The sequence below is a fragment of the Narcine bancroftii genome, chromosome 10, assembly GCF_036971445.1.
Source record: "Narcine bancroftii isolate sNarBan1 chromosome 10, sNarBan1.hap1, whole genome shotgun sequence".
Taxonomy (NCBI): Eukaryota; Metazoa; Chordata; class Chondrichthyes; order Torpediniformes; family Narcinidae; genus Narcine; species Narcine bancroftii.
Window position 1 is genome coordinate 53,441,474 of NC_091478.1, and position 15,562 is coordinate 53,457,035.

Consider the following 15,562-nt stretch of genomic DNA (forward strand, 5'->3'; position numbering starts at 1 on the left):
GAACATTTGTTGCATTTATCCTATTGCGCAAGATCAAATTTGTGATAGAAGTTCCCTTGTTCATTCAGTAACATGCTATCCAAGAAAGCTAACAATGCTCACAGATGTATTTTACGAAGACCTCCTCAAATTTCCTCAGCCAACCTAATTTACCCAATCTTTGGGCCAGTTAAATTCCCCCATCACAATTGCCTTTCAATTCTTACATACACCAGATAGTTCTTGGTTTATTGGCTATACCAGTGTAATATTATTTTATCGTGGTCTATCAACAACTCCCACCAGTGATTTTTTCCCCCCTTACTATTCTGAATCCATCCGGATGGATTCAACATTCTGCTCCTTGCATCTTATATCTCTTGATCTCATTTCACGTTAAAATGAATAATAATCTTATTTAAGTGATCTTTTTTGATCATTCATATCTGGAATGCATTCTTAGTGTGTCTAACCCCTACTGGATAAGGCATAGATTGGTCATGGGCAAAAATTTAGAAGTGTGGTTAGCATGAGGGCTTTCCTTGAGCTTTGGAGCAATTTTACATGTCCGTTGTAAAACCGGCTAAAAGTGCCCTCAGAACTTAATTACCCATTAAAGCAACATATTATGCCATGGGAGCATTCCTTATCTCCATACCTCTTCTACTGATGGTATTTTGCCAGTGTCCAGAACAATTTTCCCAATGTTTTCCTCTGGATCATTCACAGACAACCTGACCTGAGGAACTCCAATCCTCTCTTCCTTCTCTGTACTTCCCACAGCTTCTCCATCTTCCACTATATCAGACTGTGGAGAACTGTTGGGTTTCTCATCTCGGAGCTTCTCCAGCCTTTCCCTCTCCAGACGATCTTTCTCAGCTCTTTCCTTCTCAGCTCTCTCTTTCTCTTGTCGCTCTTTCTTTCCCTTTTTACTTGAGGGGACCGGCCGTTCTGAGGACTGCTCCTCCCACACAGTCTGGCCTTCCTCAGAGAGTGGGACAATAACAATTCCTTGTGCTCTGTCCCAGAATTCCAGAATTTGGGAAATTTTCTTCTGATTGCCCTCATACTTCTGAAACCTCAGGAAGAGTTGTTTCTCTGGGCTTTTGGGTGTCTCCTCGCCTGGGACTGCATTGAACTTGTCCAGGAGTCCATGACTGCCTCTAACATCCTTGCTCTTCCTCTTTTTGATCCCTTCTTCTGTTTCACCACGTTCTACTTGGATGAATTCATTGTGATCCACAGTGGCAGCTTTGGTTTCAAAGACCTCAGTCTTCAAATTTGTATTGTTTGCACTCTGGAAAAAAAAAAGACAAAACCAAGAATGTGGTTTGTTCTTTGCTTTTGGAATGATCTTCCTTCTCCCCTACGGTCTGACAGAGGATGGAATCAGGCCCATTACACCAATATGTCCAAACTAACCAAATTATTTGCCTAAGCTAGCCCCATTCACTTGATTTTGTCCCATATCACTCAAAGGCTGAAAATACAGGTTCTCCTTAGGTGACTTGCATCCATCTGCACATATGACCACATTTTAAAAAATATATAACATTTGTATTTGACAAACTATATCAGAGGTACAGGGCATGTAATTGTCAAAATGTTCTTACTTGTCTTGGTAGTCGGCATCCCAGGGTCCATAGGCTGGCCATAGCTGCCTTGATTCCTGTGCTCACGTGAGAGTTTTCAGTTGGCGCATGCATGGTGGGTTCGCGTATTGGAGTTCGGCTGGTGCATGAGCGAGATTTAAGGATGTGAATTTACTATCATTAGGTTGCTTAACTCTCACACATATGCTAACCAAACTCCAATACATGAACCCATTGTGCATGCGCCAGTCGAAGACTCACGCATGCGTATAGGAATCGAGATGGCCACGCCCAGCCCTGGGACTCCAGAATGCTGACTGACAAGGTAAGCATAGACCAGAATGTTGAAAGATTCGTCAAGGTTGATCAACAAACTCAGAAAGAAAACTTCGTTATTGACAAATCTACAATGAAAAAAAAATTTGATTAAAAAATTTGCTGTAACACTTCAATATTCCACACAAGCAGACAAAATTCTGACTTGCATCCATTTGAAGATATGTCTGATGCTTTGGTCCCAATTATAATTATAAGTCGGGTTGCCTCTCCTGATTTCTCTGGCAGCTTGTTCCACATACATACCACTCCTTGTGTGGACAAAAACATGCCCCTCAGGTTCCCCTATGTATCTTTCCCCTCTCACCTGTATCCTCTACTTTTAGATTCCCCTATTCTGGGAAAAAAGTGACAATTTACCTTATCTGTGACCTTTTATATGCAATTATTATGCACTGTGTATTGAGTGTGTAAAAACACAAATGCTGGAGGAACTCAGCAAGTCTCTCAGGGAGTAAAGCTAGACAAGGAACGTTTCAGACCCGGGCCATTCTTCCAGGTTACTACAATCACAACATCTGCAGGCTTTCATATTTCACTCCATTCATTGTATCTGTATTGTTATGAACTAACAACCCTTTTAAATTTGTTTGGGACTAAAGGGACTTTGTTAGCACTAACACAAGACAAATGGAATATTCATCTGACAATGATAAATTCAAAATAAAAGTTTTTAATTAAATTATTAACAATATAACATTTCTTACTTAGCTCTAAACTTACTTAACTCTAAATTTAACCCCACTATATGCAAATGTAAGTGTGTGTGTGTGTGTGTGTGTGTGTGTGTGTGTGTGTGTGTGTGTGTGTGTGTGTGTGTGTGTGTGTGTGTGTGTGTGTATGTGTGTGTGTGTGTATTTAATTAAAGTCCCACTCTGAAAAGTCGATCTTTAAAAGTTCAACATTGTTTTAGTTTTGCTTGAAGGTCTTATATTCTCAGTGCAGAAATAATTATAGAGCACTTTTAAATATCATATCTTCAGGTCTCTTTACTCACAACTCTATTTTCCACATGAAAAATCTGCCCTCTTCTCAAAGAGACAGTGAATTTTCTTCCACAATGAATTCATAAACCCAGACAAGGGTTAAACAAATGTGGTTATCTTCTTCCACGATGGAGTCACAAACAAGACAAGGGTTAAATGAAGTGGCCACACAAAAATAGAGCCAGTAGAATTTTGTCATCTTTTCCAAAGAGAGAGTGAAGTGATCTTCCTTATTTCAAAAGCCACTGATTCTGTGTTGCCCTTTTCCCAGGAGTAACTCACACAACTGCTCCTATTCTGGCTACTGTAACTCAACCCTGTCAAGTAAAGGTGCCATCAGAAGATTGTGAGTTTTTAAAGATTGTTATGGCGGTCTGATGGCGATTAGGGTAAAGACATGATTGAATGCAGAATGACAGTTCACCTATTTAGAGCAACTTCATCACCGAGTTGTGTAAATTTTGTTCTTAGGAAATGTGCTTGAAGATAATGTTATCAAGCTGTAAGCATCATCAGAAATAATATACCAAATGTCATCTCAGATATGATAGCCAAGGGTTATGTAGAAAAGGTATCAGAAGATATCTTGGAATGTAAAAATGGTAGAATATACATCCACAAAAAGAGAAAATACATGTAGGTATTTGATTGTGGATCATCATTTCAAAGAGTTTCATTGAATCCTCAACTTCTACAAGGTCCAGACTTAACCAATATTTTATGTTGATGATTGGCTTACTTCAATGGCTTCAGAAAAAGAAGCAATAGATCTTTATCAAGAATTAAAGGAGATCTGTAATAAAGGAGGTTTCTTCCTTACAAAATGGATGAGCAACAGTCGAGATGTGTGTTATTTCTGAGGGAGAAAGAGCATCTTGATTTGAATTGTGATGTTCTACCTTTTGAAAGAATTCTAGGGGTGCAATGGTGTGTTCAATCTGATGTTTTCAAAATCAAAATTGTTTTGAAAGAACGGTCTTTAACAATGAGGCATTCTTTTGATCATAAACTCAATATACGATCCTTTGGGAATATTGGCACCAATAGTATTAATAGCCAAGAAAATTCTGCAAAAATTGTGCAGAAGAAAATTTGGATGGGATGAAACTATACCAGAATCCATCGCACAAGATTGGATAGATTGAATTGCAAGTCTTAAAATATTAGAAAGTTTTGAAGTCAACAGATGTTTGAAACCAACAGTCTTTGGAATTGCCACATTTGCTCAGTTACACCACAATGCTGATGCAAGTGAAGATGGTTTTGGTACTCTCAGTTACTTAGTACCACAAAATAACCAAGAGTGAGTACATTGTGGATTTGTAATGGGAAAAACCAAAGTGGCTCCATTAAAACTAGTCACCATACCTCGAATGGAATTGACTGCCGCTACTATGGTGAGCAAAATGGACACTGTGTTAAGAGGAGAATTACAGATGGAGTTAGCAGATTGTATGTTTTGGACTGATAGTACATCAGTCCTGAAATACATTAATAACAAAACTACATGGTTTTGTACCTTTGTGATGAACAGAGTTAATGAAATCAAAAAGGTTTTGCATGCTAATCATTGGAGGTATGTTAAAACAATGGATAATCCAGCTGACACAGCTTCATGAGGATCAAAAATTCAATCTTTTCTGAACAGATCCTCAATTTCTTTCACGATCTTAAGAACAGTGGCCTCAAAATCCGGAAGAGTTAAAAGCAATTTCAATGGAGGATCCTGAAATCCAAAACATTAATGTAAACACTATTCAAATATCTAGTGAAAATGATCCAATCACTCAATTAATTTGCTATCACTCTTCATGGTTTTGTTTGAAGGAGCATGGATTCTTAGGTTAAAAACTATACTTTTAAATCGAATCAAGAAAGAATATGAAGCATCGAAAGAGCTGTTACCTAACAGTTGATGAGTTGGTGAATACTGAATTGGAGATTATTCATTTTTGTCCGAAAAAGGCATTTGATAACAAGATATCAAAATTGAAGAAGAATCTGAATGTTACAAAACAAAGTCGTATTTATAAGCTAAATCCTATTCTTGTAAATAATGTATTGAAAGTGGAACACAGATGGAAACGTGCAATTTATTGCAGATTTATTTTGGAAAAGATGGATTAAAGAATATTTTCATTATTACAAGAACAACAAAAATGGTCTGAAGCTATTTTCATTATTACAAGAACAACAAAAATGGTCTGAAGCTAAATGCAATTTTTTTATGTGGAGACATTGTAATTATCATGGATGATTCTTCAACAAGAAATACTTGGTTGCTGGGGAAAATTGTGGATACAGTTCCAGACAAGAAAGGTTTAATTTGGCATGTGCGGATTAAAACCAAGACTGGTTACTTAAATAGACCTATTGCTAAAATCTGTCTTTTACAGGAAGCTGAAAATTTTGATTTCTAATCTTATACTTACTATATTTACTTTGCACATCTGTAATAGTAACCATTATGTATTAGCCATTAATGTGTATTATAATAATTAGGGGCTGGAATGTAAAGGTTAAAACATTGTGATTTTTGACTCTTAGTTAATTTTGTGCCTATCTCTTTAAGAGAACTATTGTTTGTAATGTTACTATAGTAACTATGATGTAATATGTCAGAATATCCACCCAGACTAACCACTTGCTTATTCTACAAGATGTGAAGGAAGCGTGACATTTTTCTTTGAATTGTATATCTCTTTAAAAGCTTTTGTATCTCGATATAAATTTTTATATCTTTATATAACCTTTGTCTCTATTACACAGTAAATGATTTGCTATTCATCCTTATGAAAGTCCTAGTGCAAACCTATGCAAAATGTTTATCTGTTCTATCAATGAATTAAAACTTCATGAAGAAACAGCCACAGAGTTTGATTTGTTGGATTAAAGAAATCTAAATTTGGGATATTGTACCTCACGCTTTGGAAGATGATACTCTGAAATTAGGATATATTAGAATAAGGAAAGCGTCGTCTATACAGTATCTGTTTGCATCGTGTTCTGGAAAGATGCTTTTTGGCCACATTGTATATGTGCAGTGAGATAGTTATACACTTGAACTTGAACGATAAGATCCCACCTCAGTCTCTTAAGCTCCAGGGAAAACAATCCCAGGCAATTCAGCCTCTCATAGAACATAGGACTAAACAGGTGAGGCAGCTAGTTCAGCAGAAGAAAGAAGTAAAAATCAGGAAGGGCTCATGAGAATGATATGGTAACCAGGAAGAAACTTAACAAAAGACAGGAGAGCTGTCTTGTGGATTAGAAAGGCTTGGCAAGTAGGATTAAGGAGAACCCCCAAGGTGTTCTGTGCGTACGTGAAAAACAGAAGGAGTGAAGGTAGGGCTGCTTAAGAATAAAGGAGACAACATGTGCCTGCAGGCAGAGGAGGTTGGGGAGGTCCTTAATAAATAGCTTGCTTCCGTATTCACCAGAGAAAATCATCAAAGTCAAGGTGAGGTCAGAAAAGAACAAGCTTGTGTGTGGAAAGAGGAAGTGCTGGATCTTCTTAAAAACATTTAAGATTGATAAGTCTCTGGGGGCAGATGATATATACCCTGGGTTGCCGTGGGAATGGAGGAAGATAGTTGGGGTTTTGGTGATGATCTTGCATCCTCCTTGGCCACAGGGGAAGTGCTGGAGGTTGAAAGGATGGGTCAGTAAGTTTGGAGATGATACAAAGGTTGGAAGGGTTGAAGATAGTGTTAGATCATGTAGTGGAGAGGCATATATAACTTTGTAGGTTACAAAAGGATATAGGCAGGATGCAGAGTTGGGTGGAAAAGTGGCAGGTGGAGATTAATCTGGATAAGTGTGAGGTGATGCATTTTGGAAGATCAATTTAACAGTTGAAGAAAACTGTTTTCCAGTGTAAATTTTTCCTTCTTAAGTGGGTAAGCTCAAATTTACTAATGTTGTACACCACCTTGCCCACTCATTTACCCTATCTTTTCTTTTTCCCTGCAGACTCTCTGCATGCTCTGTACAATTTTCTTTTCCACTCAGTTTAGTGTCATCAGTAAATACTCTGTCCCCTTTTTCAGATCATTAATGTCACAAAGATTGGTGGTGTAGTCGTTAGCAAGGAAGGTTTTAAAAGCTTGCAGAGGGATCCGAACCAGCTGAAAAAATGGGCTGAAAAATGGCAGATGAAATTTAACACAGACAAGTGTGAGGTGTTGCATTTTGGAGGGATGAACCAAGAAAGGACATACATGGTAAACAATAGGGCATTGAAGAGTGTGGCAGAACAGAAGAATTTGGGAGTTCAGATACATAATTCCCAGAAAGTGCCATCACAGCTAGGATTATAAGGAGAACTTTTGACACATTGGCCTTCATAAATCATAAATCAAGACATTGAGTACAGGAGTTGGGATGTAAAGTTGTAAAAGCCATTGGTGTGGCTAAATTTGGAGTATTGTGTGTAGTTTTGGTCATCTATCTACAGGAAGGATATCAGTAAGATTGAAAGAGTGCAGAGGAGGTTTACAAGGATGTTGTGGGGATTTGAAGAACTGAGTTACAGGATAAGATTAAACAGATTAAGACTTTATTCCCTGGAGCCGAGAAGTATGAGTGGAAATTTGATTGATGTATACAAAATTATGATGGTATAGATAGAGTAAATGCAAGCAGGCTTTTTGCACTGAACTTACAAACATAAAAAGTAGAGGACATGTGTGAAAGGGGAAATGTTTAATATTAGGGGAGCAGTGACAGTGTGGACTGAGCTGCCAGTTGAATTGGTAAATGCAGGGTCAATTTTGACATGTAAGAAAAATTTGAACAGTTACCTGGCTGGCAGGGAGATGGAGAGATATGGTCCTGGTGCATGTAAGTGGGACGAGGCAGGATAATAATTCACCACAAGCTAGAAGGTTTGAAGAGGCCTGGTTCTGTGCAATAGTTTTCTATGTGGATTACCTCTAGATTTTCTGTTTTTTTTCGTGATTTCTTGTTTCCTTCCTCATGCCAAAGAAAAGCAGGTCAATAGCAGGTTCATTTGCCACTAGTATGTAGGTGAGTGGTGGAATTCAGGGAGTGGTTGGCTGATGGCATGCACAGACTTTATGGTCCAAAGGGCATGTTTCATTGTTATATTTCTCTGTGACTCTAAACCCAAGAAATACCAATCTTCAAGAAATATAAATTTTAAATTATCATTGCAGAATTTTAAAATAAGACACTTTAAACTAGAAGCAAATCCAAGAAGTGCATCAGCGAAACCTTACACCCTTGGAATGCAACCATATCTCAAATCTGAGGAATCACATGTATAATTACTGACTTCTTTCTCTGTTGCCTCAATTTATTTACCATATGGTGATGTTGACTATTCCAGGTGATTCACACATTTTTCCTGCCTGTGTGAGGACAGGCAGTAAACTTTGCCAGGATGCTGAGTTACAGAACAGTATCCAGTCTGGACTGTTATCAGTTGAGATTCTCACTGGCACAGCATCCCCTGAAATTATTGGAAATCAGCAGCAAGCACTTCATGCTTTGGCTCACTCTCAGATTCATCCCAGATGAGAGATAGAAGTTTAAACCAGGCACAGCAGTTCCACCGACAAATGCAGAAATAGAACATTTGAAGTGCAATATTCAATCCGTAAAGTTAAAAAAAAATGCATGAATATAATGGTAATTAAAATTACATCCTAAATATTTTTAATTTAATGGAATTTAAAGATTCCAGCATGGTAACATGCAGTTCACAGGTAGAACATACAAATTCCTTACGGACAGCGATAGTGTTGCACAATCCACTACTCTAACAATGCTGCACATGGTGAGACTGAGGCCACAAAAATGGCAAAAACTTCCAGTTGTGCAAGGGTAAATGGGAAATCCACAGAGAATGATTCTCACAGAAACAATTCCATTTGAATCAGACACAATGGTCCAGAACAGGCTTGTGATCAGAGGGGAATGGCCTCAAGTCTTCAGAAGACGACTTGGTGTCTTGAACACAGATGTAGATTAGAAAAGAACGGACTCTCTTCATCTTTATCTTTCCAGGTAAGCCTGTTCCCCTACCTGTTTTGCACTCATCTGCAATTTCTTAATGTCATCCTTGACATACAAATCCTTTCTTCCCTTCTTGGACTTTTTCTTCAGTTCTTCTTCCTCCCGCAGCCTTTCCATTTCTTCCCTAAGTTTTTGCTCTTGTAGCTGTCGTTCATGAATCTTATTCTGAACCCTGAACACAGAAATATTGTTAACATGGAAGACAACTCATCTCTGACAGAATTGTCGCAATGGCCACAAGAATCTGAGCCCAAGGGCCCAGGTGATTAATTTCTTTCAAAAAAGTTTAAAATTTTAATTAAACAAATGTAGAAATACAGCAAATGAACAGGCCATTTTAGCCTATGAACCCTTGCTGCCTAATTACACCCAAATGAACTACAACCCCAGTATGTTTTGGAGGAAACCAGAGCAGACACAGAGAGAACGGACCAATTCCTTACAGACAACACAGGATTAGAACCCCTGTCCTGATCACTGGTGATGAAAAGGTGTTGTGCTAACTGCTATGCCAACTGTGTCACCCTCAAAATACCAGCTGGTAAAACTCTTAGTGGCCTGGTCCATGATAAGCTCACACAGACTTCCAAAGCTTTAAAGAAAAGCTTACCATGAGGCAGTTGGCTTTAACTCTGCTCCCTGTATCAGACACAGAAGCTCATTGCAAATTCTACTCTCTCTAAACTATTGTTTCCAAGGAGTAAATCATTCAACATCTTCTTCAATCTTTCCCAGTGTTCAATTACACCATGACTCTCTCTTCCCCTATCTCCATTTGCCATCTTTGTGTTTGAATCTTTACTCAACAGTTTCCTCAGATAATGTGTTACAGTTATCCTTTGAATGGAATGGAGCCTTTACTCGAGACTTCCCCATCAGGAGAGTGGTGGGTGCCATGGAGGCAGGTACAATCAGGTCATTTAAAAGAAACGCAGGCAGGCACATGGATGAAAGAAAAATAGAGGGTTATGGGTCTGAGATAGTGAAGGATTAGATTATTGAGGAGTAAATTTATCTGGGTCAGGTCAAAATTGGTGGGCTGAAGGGCCTGTATTGTGATGTAATGGTCCATGTTCTCCTTAACAAAACATTCCCTTCCTCAAAATGGAAAAATAAAAGCACAAAAAAACTCTCACAAAGCAATGATACACAAAGTATTCAAAAAGGATAAATAAAGGTCCTATTTGCCAGTTCTGAAAGTAGAAGCAACAGATTCATTTCAGGGACATGGAGATAAATGAGACGAGGAAAGCTTGATGTAGAATAGCATGCAGAGGTTCATGCACACCATGTACACTGGCAGGGACTGGTCAGGTCACGGTGCTGAAACTACTCCGGAATATTACTGTGTAACTATGGAAGCATTATTTCACACACATTGTAGAATTGTGGACAGAGAGAAAGCATGGACACAGGTCCTTTGATCTACAAAGCACAATCAGCTAAGAAGCACCCAATTTGTACTTTGGGAGGAAACCTTTGTTGACAGAGAAAACATGGAAACTACACACAGATTTTAGTGGGGTCCCTGGAGCTGTAAGACAGTTGCTCTCCTCGCTACGTGAAAGCCTGCTGTATCTGAGCTAAGCTGAAATCTTCAAACTGAGGCTGATAAATGTGAGGGTGTTACAAAGGACAGATGTAGAGTCCAGGACAGCTTGGTAAATGCACAACGGACAGCAGAACATGTTCACAGGGCTGAACAAGGTGCCCTGGTTCTTTTGTTCCTTTCTTTCTGGAATCAGTGAGCATAATCTGTGTATTCTGACAAGTGTGAGGTTGTCTGGTTTACTTACTTCTCTCTGCGCTCCCGGAATAACCTGGCACGTTTCAGGTCAAACTCCACCCTCTCTTCCTCTGTCAAAGCCTCGTATTCTTCTTCACCCAACTCTTTCAGGTAAGTCCTCTCCCTCTCTGCTTTCTCCTTTGCCAACTGTCCTGTTAGTTGATTTTGAGAAACAGGCAGGTTGTGATTTAAGAACCAGGTAGATAAACCCAAAATGTTACCTGTCCCTTGGCCTCCTGACCCACTGAGTTCCAACAGCAGTTGGCTTTTTGGTCTGTTTTAATGGCAAGAAAACTGTTTCAGAACAGTTATCCAGAGTAACTGTCAGACTTTACATTAACTTCACATGATGGTTCAAGCCCAGCTAAAATATTCCATCAACAATCACTGCCATATATTCAGTATTGGTGAGGCCAAATTTGGAATTTTTTGTCACCTAACTACAGTAAGGATATCAATAAGATTGAAAGAGTGAAGAAAAGATTTACTAGGATATTGCCGGGTCTTCAGGAGTTGAGTTAAGGGGAAAGATTTATACCAGACTTTAACAGGGATTTTATCTGATGGCTGCCCCTGGCAATTAAAGTCAGGTGACTCAGGCAGTTGGATTTGAAAAGCTCAGATCATCAGGAAGCTGATTGCACAATGGAGATCAAGTAATCCAGGGAACTTGTGACACAGTGTGGTATTAATCACTTCATCTAGAGTTCCACACAGTACATGCAGTAGTGAGTAGTAAATTTACAACTAACTAGTTGTAAGGACTTTATTCCTTGGAACGTAGAAGAATGAGGGGAGATTTGATAGAGGTTTACAACATCATGAGAGGAAATGACAGAATAAATGTGAGTAGGCTTTTTCCACTTAGATTAGGAGAGATAAATATGAGAGGACATCATTTTAGGGGGACCGTTAGGGGGAACTTATTCACTCAGGGAGTGATGGGAGTGTGGAACAAGTTGCCATCTGATGTGGTAAATGCGGGCTCACTTTTAAGTTTTAAGAATAAATTGGACAGATATATGGATGGGAGAGGTCTGAAGGGTTATGTAATGGGTGCAGGTCTATGGGACAAGAGGAATTATGTTTTGGCACAGACTAGAAGGGTTAAGTGGCTAGTTTTCTGTGCTGTAATGTTCTATGGCTCTATTAGCTGTGAAAGAACAACTTTATACAGCATTAAAGCTCCAACATTTGTTAAATACAGACTGATGTGATTGACTTCTTCTTAGGTTGCAACAATTGGCTTTCCAGACATGTCCATCCATCCTGTGGACATGAGAGCTGCGTGGTTCCCATCAGGAGCTTGCAATTGCTGTGTCTCTGCTTCACTTTGCTCGACCTCCTTCAACCTTCAAAATATCTTGGGGAGATGTTGGTTGCTCATTCTGAGTTGAAACCTTGGCCTACCTGAGCCATCAATGCCTACCTGAGCCCGTTGAACCCTGGACATTTTGATTGGCTTCTTGATGGAGGACGATCCACAGCATGTGGATAAAGATTAAGTCTGTAGCAGTACAGAGTTGCAGCCCCGAACTAGACCCTTCAGTCCATGCCAACTACCAACAACTCATTTACACTAATTATGCATGAATACATTTTTGTTCTCCCCATATTCTCAACTCACCACAGATTCTTCCACCCACATAAACAAGAGATAATAAATCATGATCACCATTCTACACATATTTGGGATGCAGGAAGAAATATGGGCAGCCAGAGGAAACACATGAAGTCACAGGGAGGGAGGGTGCAAAGGAGAACATGGCCTGGATTGGAGAACATGTCTTATGAAGCAGGGTAGAGAATGGTAGGGATTTTCTCTTTGGAACTACAAAGGATAAGATTTCAGATTTATATAAGAGGTGACTTAATCGAGGAACATAGATTTTGAGGGCCTTAGATAGTGTGGACAATAAGCACGTTTTCTCTAGAGTAACAATAGCAAATACCAAAAGACATGAGGGGGGGGACAGTCAGAGCCTTGCTGCTACAGCACCTGAGATACGGTTTCGAAAATGGCACTGAATGTTACAAAATTTGTACATTCTCCTCGTGGGTTTCCTCCCGGCGATCCGGGTTAATTAGGTGTAAAAATGTGCAACATTGGCTCATGGGCCAGAAGGGCCTGTTGCTGCGCTGGATGTCTAAATTTAAAATTTATTTACAATGAGTGGAGGACATCAGTGTCCAGTGCAATGCACAAAGGTGGAGAACTTACGCAGCATCTGCAGAAAGTTACTTTCCCCACCTACCATGCAACTAGCCTTTACTTCCAACATATTAATGCTTGTCCACGCTCTTTGGAAACATACCGGTGGAAACAGCAGGGTAATTATTAACATTCTGACAAGGTGCCTTCTGGGAATTTCTATTCTCTATTGTAACTATGATAATTCTGGCTTAGCGTTGCTAACAGTCAAATTATTTAAAAATTCTTAGAGCTTTGCTACACTTAAAACTTCACACGGGAAAAAAAAACTACTGTCAATGTTCTCATTCCATGAGACTGTATTTTTGTGCAGCCTTGTAATACATACCTTCCTCTTCAAGCTTGGCTCTCTCTTTGGCTTTCATGGCTGCATATTCCTGACTGAGGTTGATACAGTAGATGTGCCGCCTATTGTTAATTGCTCTTAGGACAGCTTGCAGTGTGTAGGTTTCATTGTTACTGTACTGATTCTCCAGTCCATCGAATACAACCCCTCGGCAACAGTCATTTAGCTACAAAAGAAAATGGTAGACAAAGAACAGGTTAATTCATGATTTAAAGAAAAACAAAATATGATGGGGCACTAGAAATTTGAAAGAAAGGAAAATAATCAGTGGGCCAGTTGACAGCTGTGAAAAGAGAAACAAGATCTTTTTTGCCTCTTCACTTCTAACAGAACCTTTTTCATTCATTGTGTTAACCACAAGTAATGCCTGCACCCCTGAGATTTTCCAGAATTTTCTCTTTGTATTACTGGTACTTTGAGGTGGGGGGGGGGCAGAGAGTGGGTGAGGTCAGGCCTTGATGTTCCGCTCACCCAGGGAAAGGGCACCCATAATACATTGCCGCTCCTTTCTCAGTGTAGTGATTGGTGCGTGGCCACTGTCTGGCTGGGCCAGGCAGGTCACTGAAAATGGCCTCTCTTACATTACAGCATCCACAGCAACACCTTCCTGTGGGGTCCGCCATTTTCATAGAGTTTACTATATCATGGCACAGCCAAATGCCCAGCAGTATAACTGGATGGTAGGGTGGGCTCGTTATCCTTAGTTGGCAACCAGCCTAAAAGATAAACTCTGATTTCAAATCTGGACAGATGGGGCTTGTTAGCCTCATCAGGCCATCTATCTAGGAGAAGGACACTCTGACATAACACCTATGATTCGAGGACCTGGCTGTCACTGTCCCAGTTTGCTCGGCCAAGGTGTAAAGTGTGGGGCCAGTACTGTGCACACTGCACTCTACCTAAAATAAATCTATTGCACAGGCTTGAAGAACATGTCCCAAGTCTGTGATCCTTCCTAAATCTTTATTTGCAAAGGCAAGCCATGTCTGTGGAATAAAACATTAAGATTAACTTTAGCCTGACTTTTTCCTGATGAAGGGTCCAGGCCCAAAATTTTGGTTACCCTTTCCTTCCTATAGATACTGCATGTTTCTCCAGCACATTTGTGTACTACTCTTTGTCATGATAATGAATATGTATGAGATATACCGAAAGTCACGTGGTATGAGAGAGCGAGATAAGAACACAAGCAGGAGAACAAAGGAAACGGGAAAATAAAGACACTGAGAAGTTTACCTGATAAAACTTGTGTTTAATGTTTTATTAACTTCACATTTCGGGCCACAAATGTGACACTGGCGACGAGGATGAAAGAAGCTTGAAGAAAATTAAAGACTAAACAAGATTACAGAGGATTACAGACAACTTCAAGGTGATAAGAATTTTCTCTTTGACTCAGTACTTTTGGGGCTGGAATATTTCCTCATGGCTGGTGCAGACGGTGACTTTCTAACACCTATTGGAATTGCTCATTTTGACCCGACTGGTGATGCAAGCACTGTAAGTGTGAAGTGGAAGGCATGGCTGGAAGAATTTGAATCCTACGCCGACAGTCGTGGCCTATTTCTAGATACCGGTACAGTTGAACAAAAAGCGCAGAGAAGGGTGTTACTTCTTTTCACTGCAGGACCCGCAGTTCGGGAAACATTTAAGACACTTTTGAATACTGGAAGAAAGGATGAGTACCAGAAAGCGGTAGATGCATTAAATGCACACTATGTAGTGACACCGAATGCTACATTTCAACGTCATTTGTTTCGGAGAACGAGTCAAAAAGTTGGCCAGACAATTGCTTAGTATGTGACGAGACTACGCCAGCTAGCTGTTGGATGCAATTACATCCCAGCTGATTTGGACAACCAATTATTGGATCAAGTCGTACAGCATTGCAGATCAGATAAACTCAGAAGACGTCTACTGGAAAGAGGGAGTGAGTTGGAACTCACCGATGCTTTAACCATTGCTGCTGCATTAGAGGCTGTTGAAGGGCAATTTCATACCATGACCCTGAAAGACAACTCAAGCCAGCAAATTAAGAGGCTCTCACATCGCCATAACCAGCCAAGATATACGCCGACACAGGACGTGGAGTGTTATCGATGTGGAAACCGAGGTCACTTTGGAAAAGACCCATATTGCCCGGCCAAAGGCAAAGTTTGCAGAAAGTGTGGAGGTAAGGACCACTTTGCAAAGAAGTGCAAAAGCAAGTCCAATGCAGACCAGAAGAGGAAGAGTACAACTTCCAAAGGCAAAGCCTGGGGGAAAGGAAAGTATCCTGGAAAGAAA

The 15,562-nt window shown here is 39.9% G+C and overlaps 1 protein-coding gene across 1 annotated transcript in view; it reads right to left on the bottom strand.

The window, feature by feature from the left end:
- The window catches only part of hydin (HYDIN axonemal central pair apparatus protein), a 1,560,590-nt gene that overhangs the window by 448,570 nt on the left and 1,096,458 nt on the right, over positions 1-15,562 (bottom strand). Inside the window, exons 43-46 of the mRNA XM_069900939.1 lie at positions 13,259-13,442; positions 10,729-10,870; positions 8,942-9,104; positions 638-1,276 (exon numbers count right to left, since the gene is read on the bottom strand). Of these exons, the coding sequence (XP_069757040.1) occupies positions 638-1,276; positions 8,942-9,104; positions 10,729-10,870; positions 13,259-13,442 (1,128 nt within the window). The remainder of the gene's footprint in view (positions 1-637; positions 1,277-8,941; positions 9,105-10,728; positions 10,871-13,258; positions 13,443-15,562) is intronic.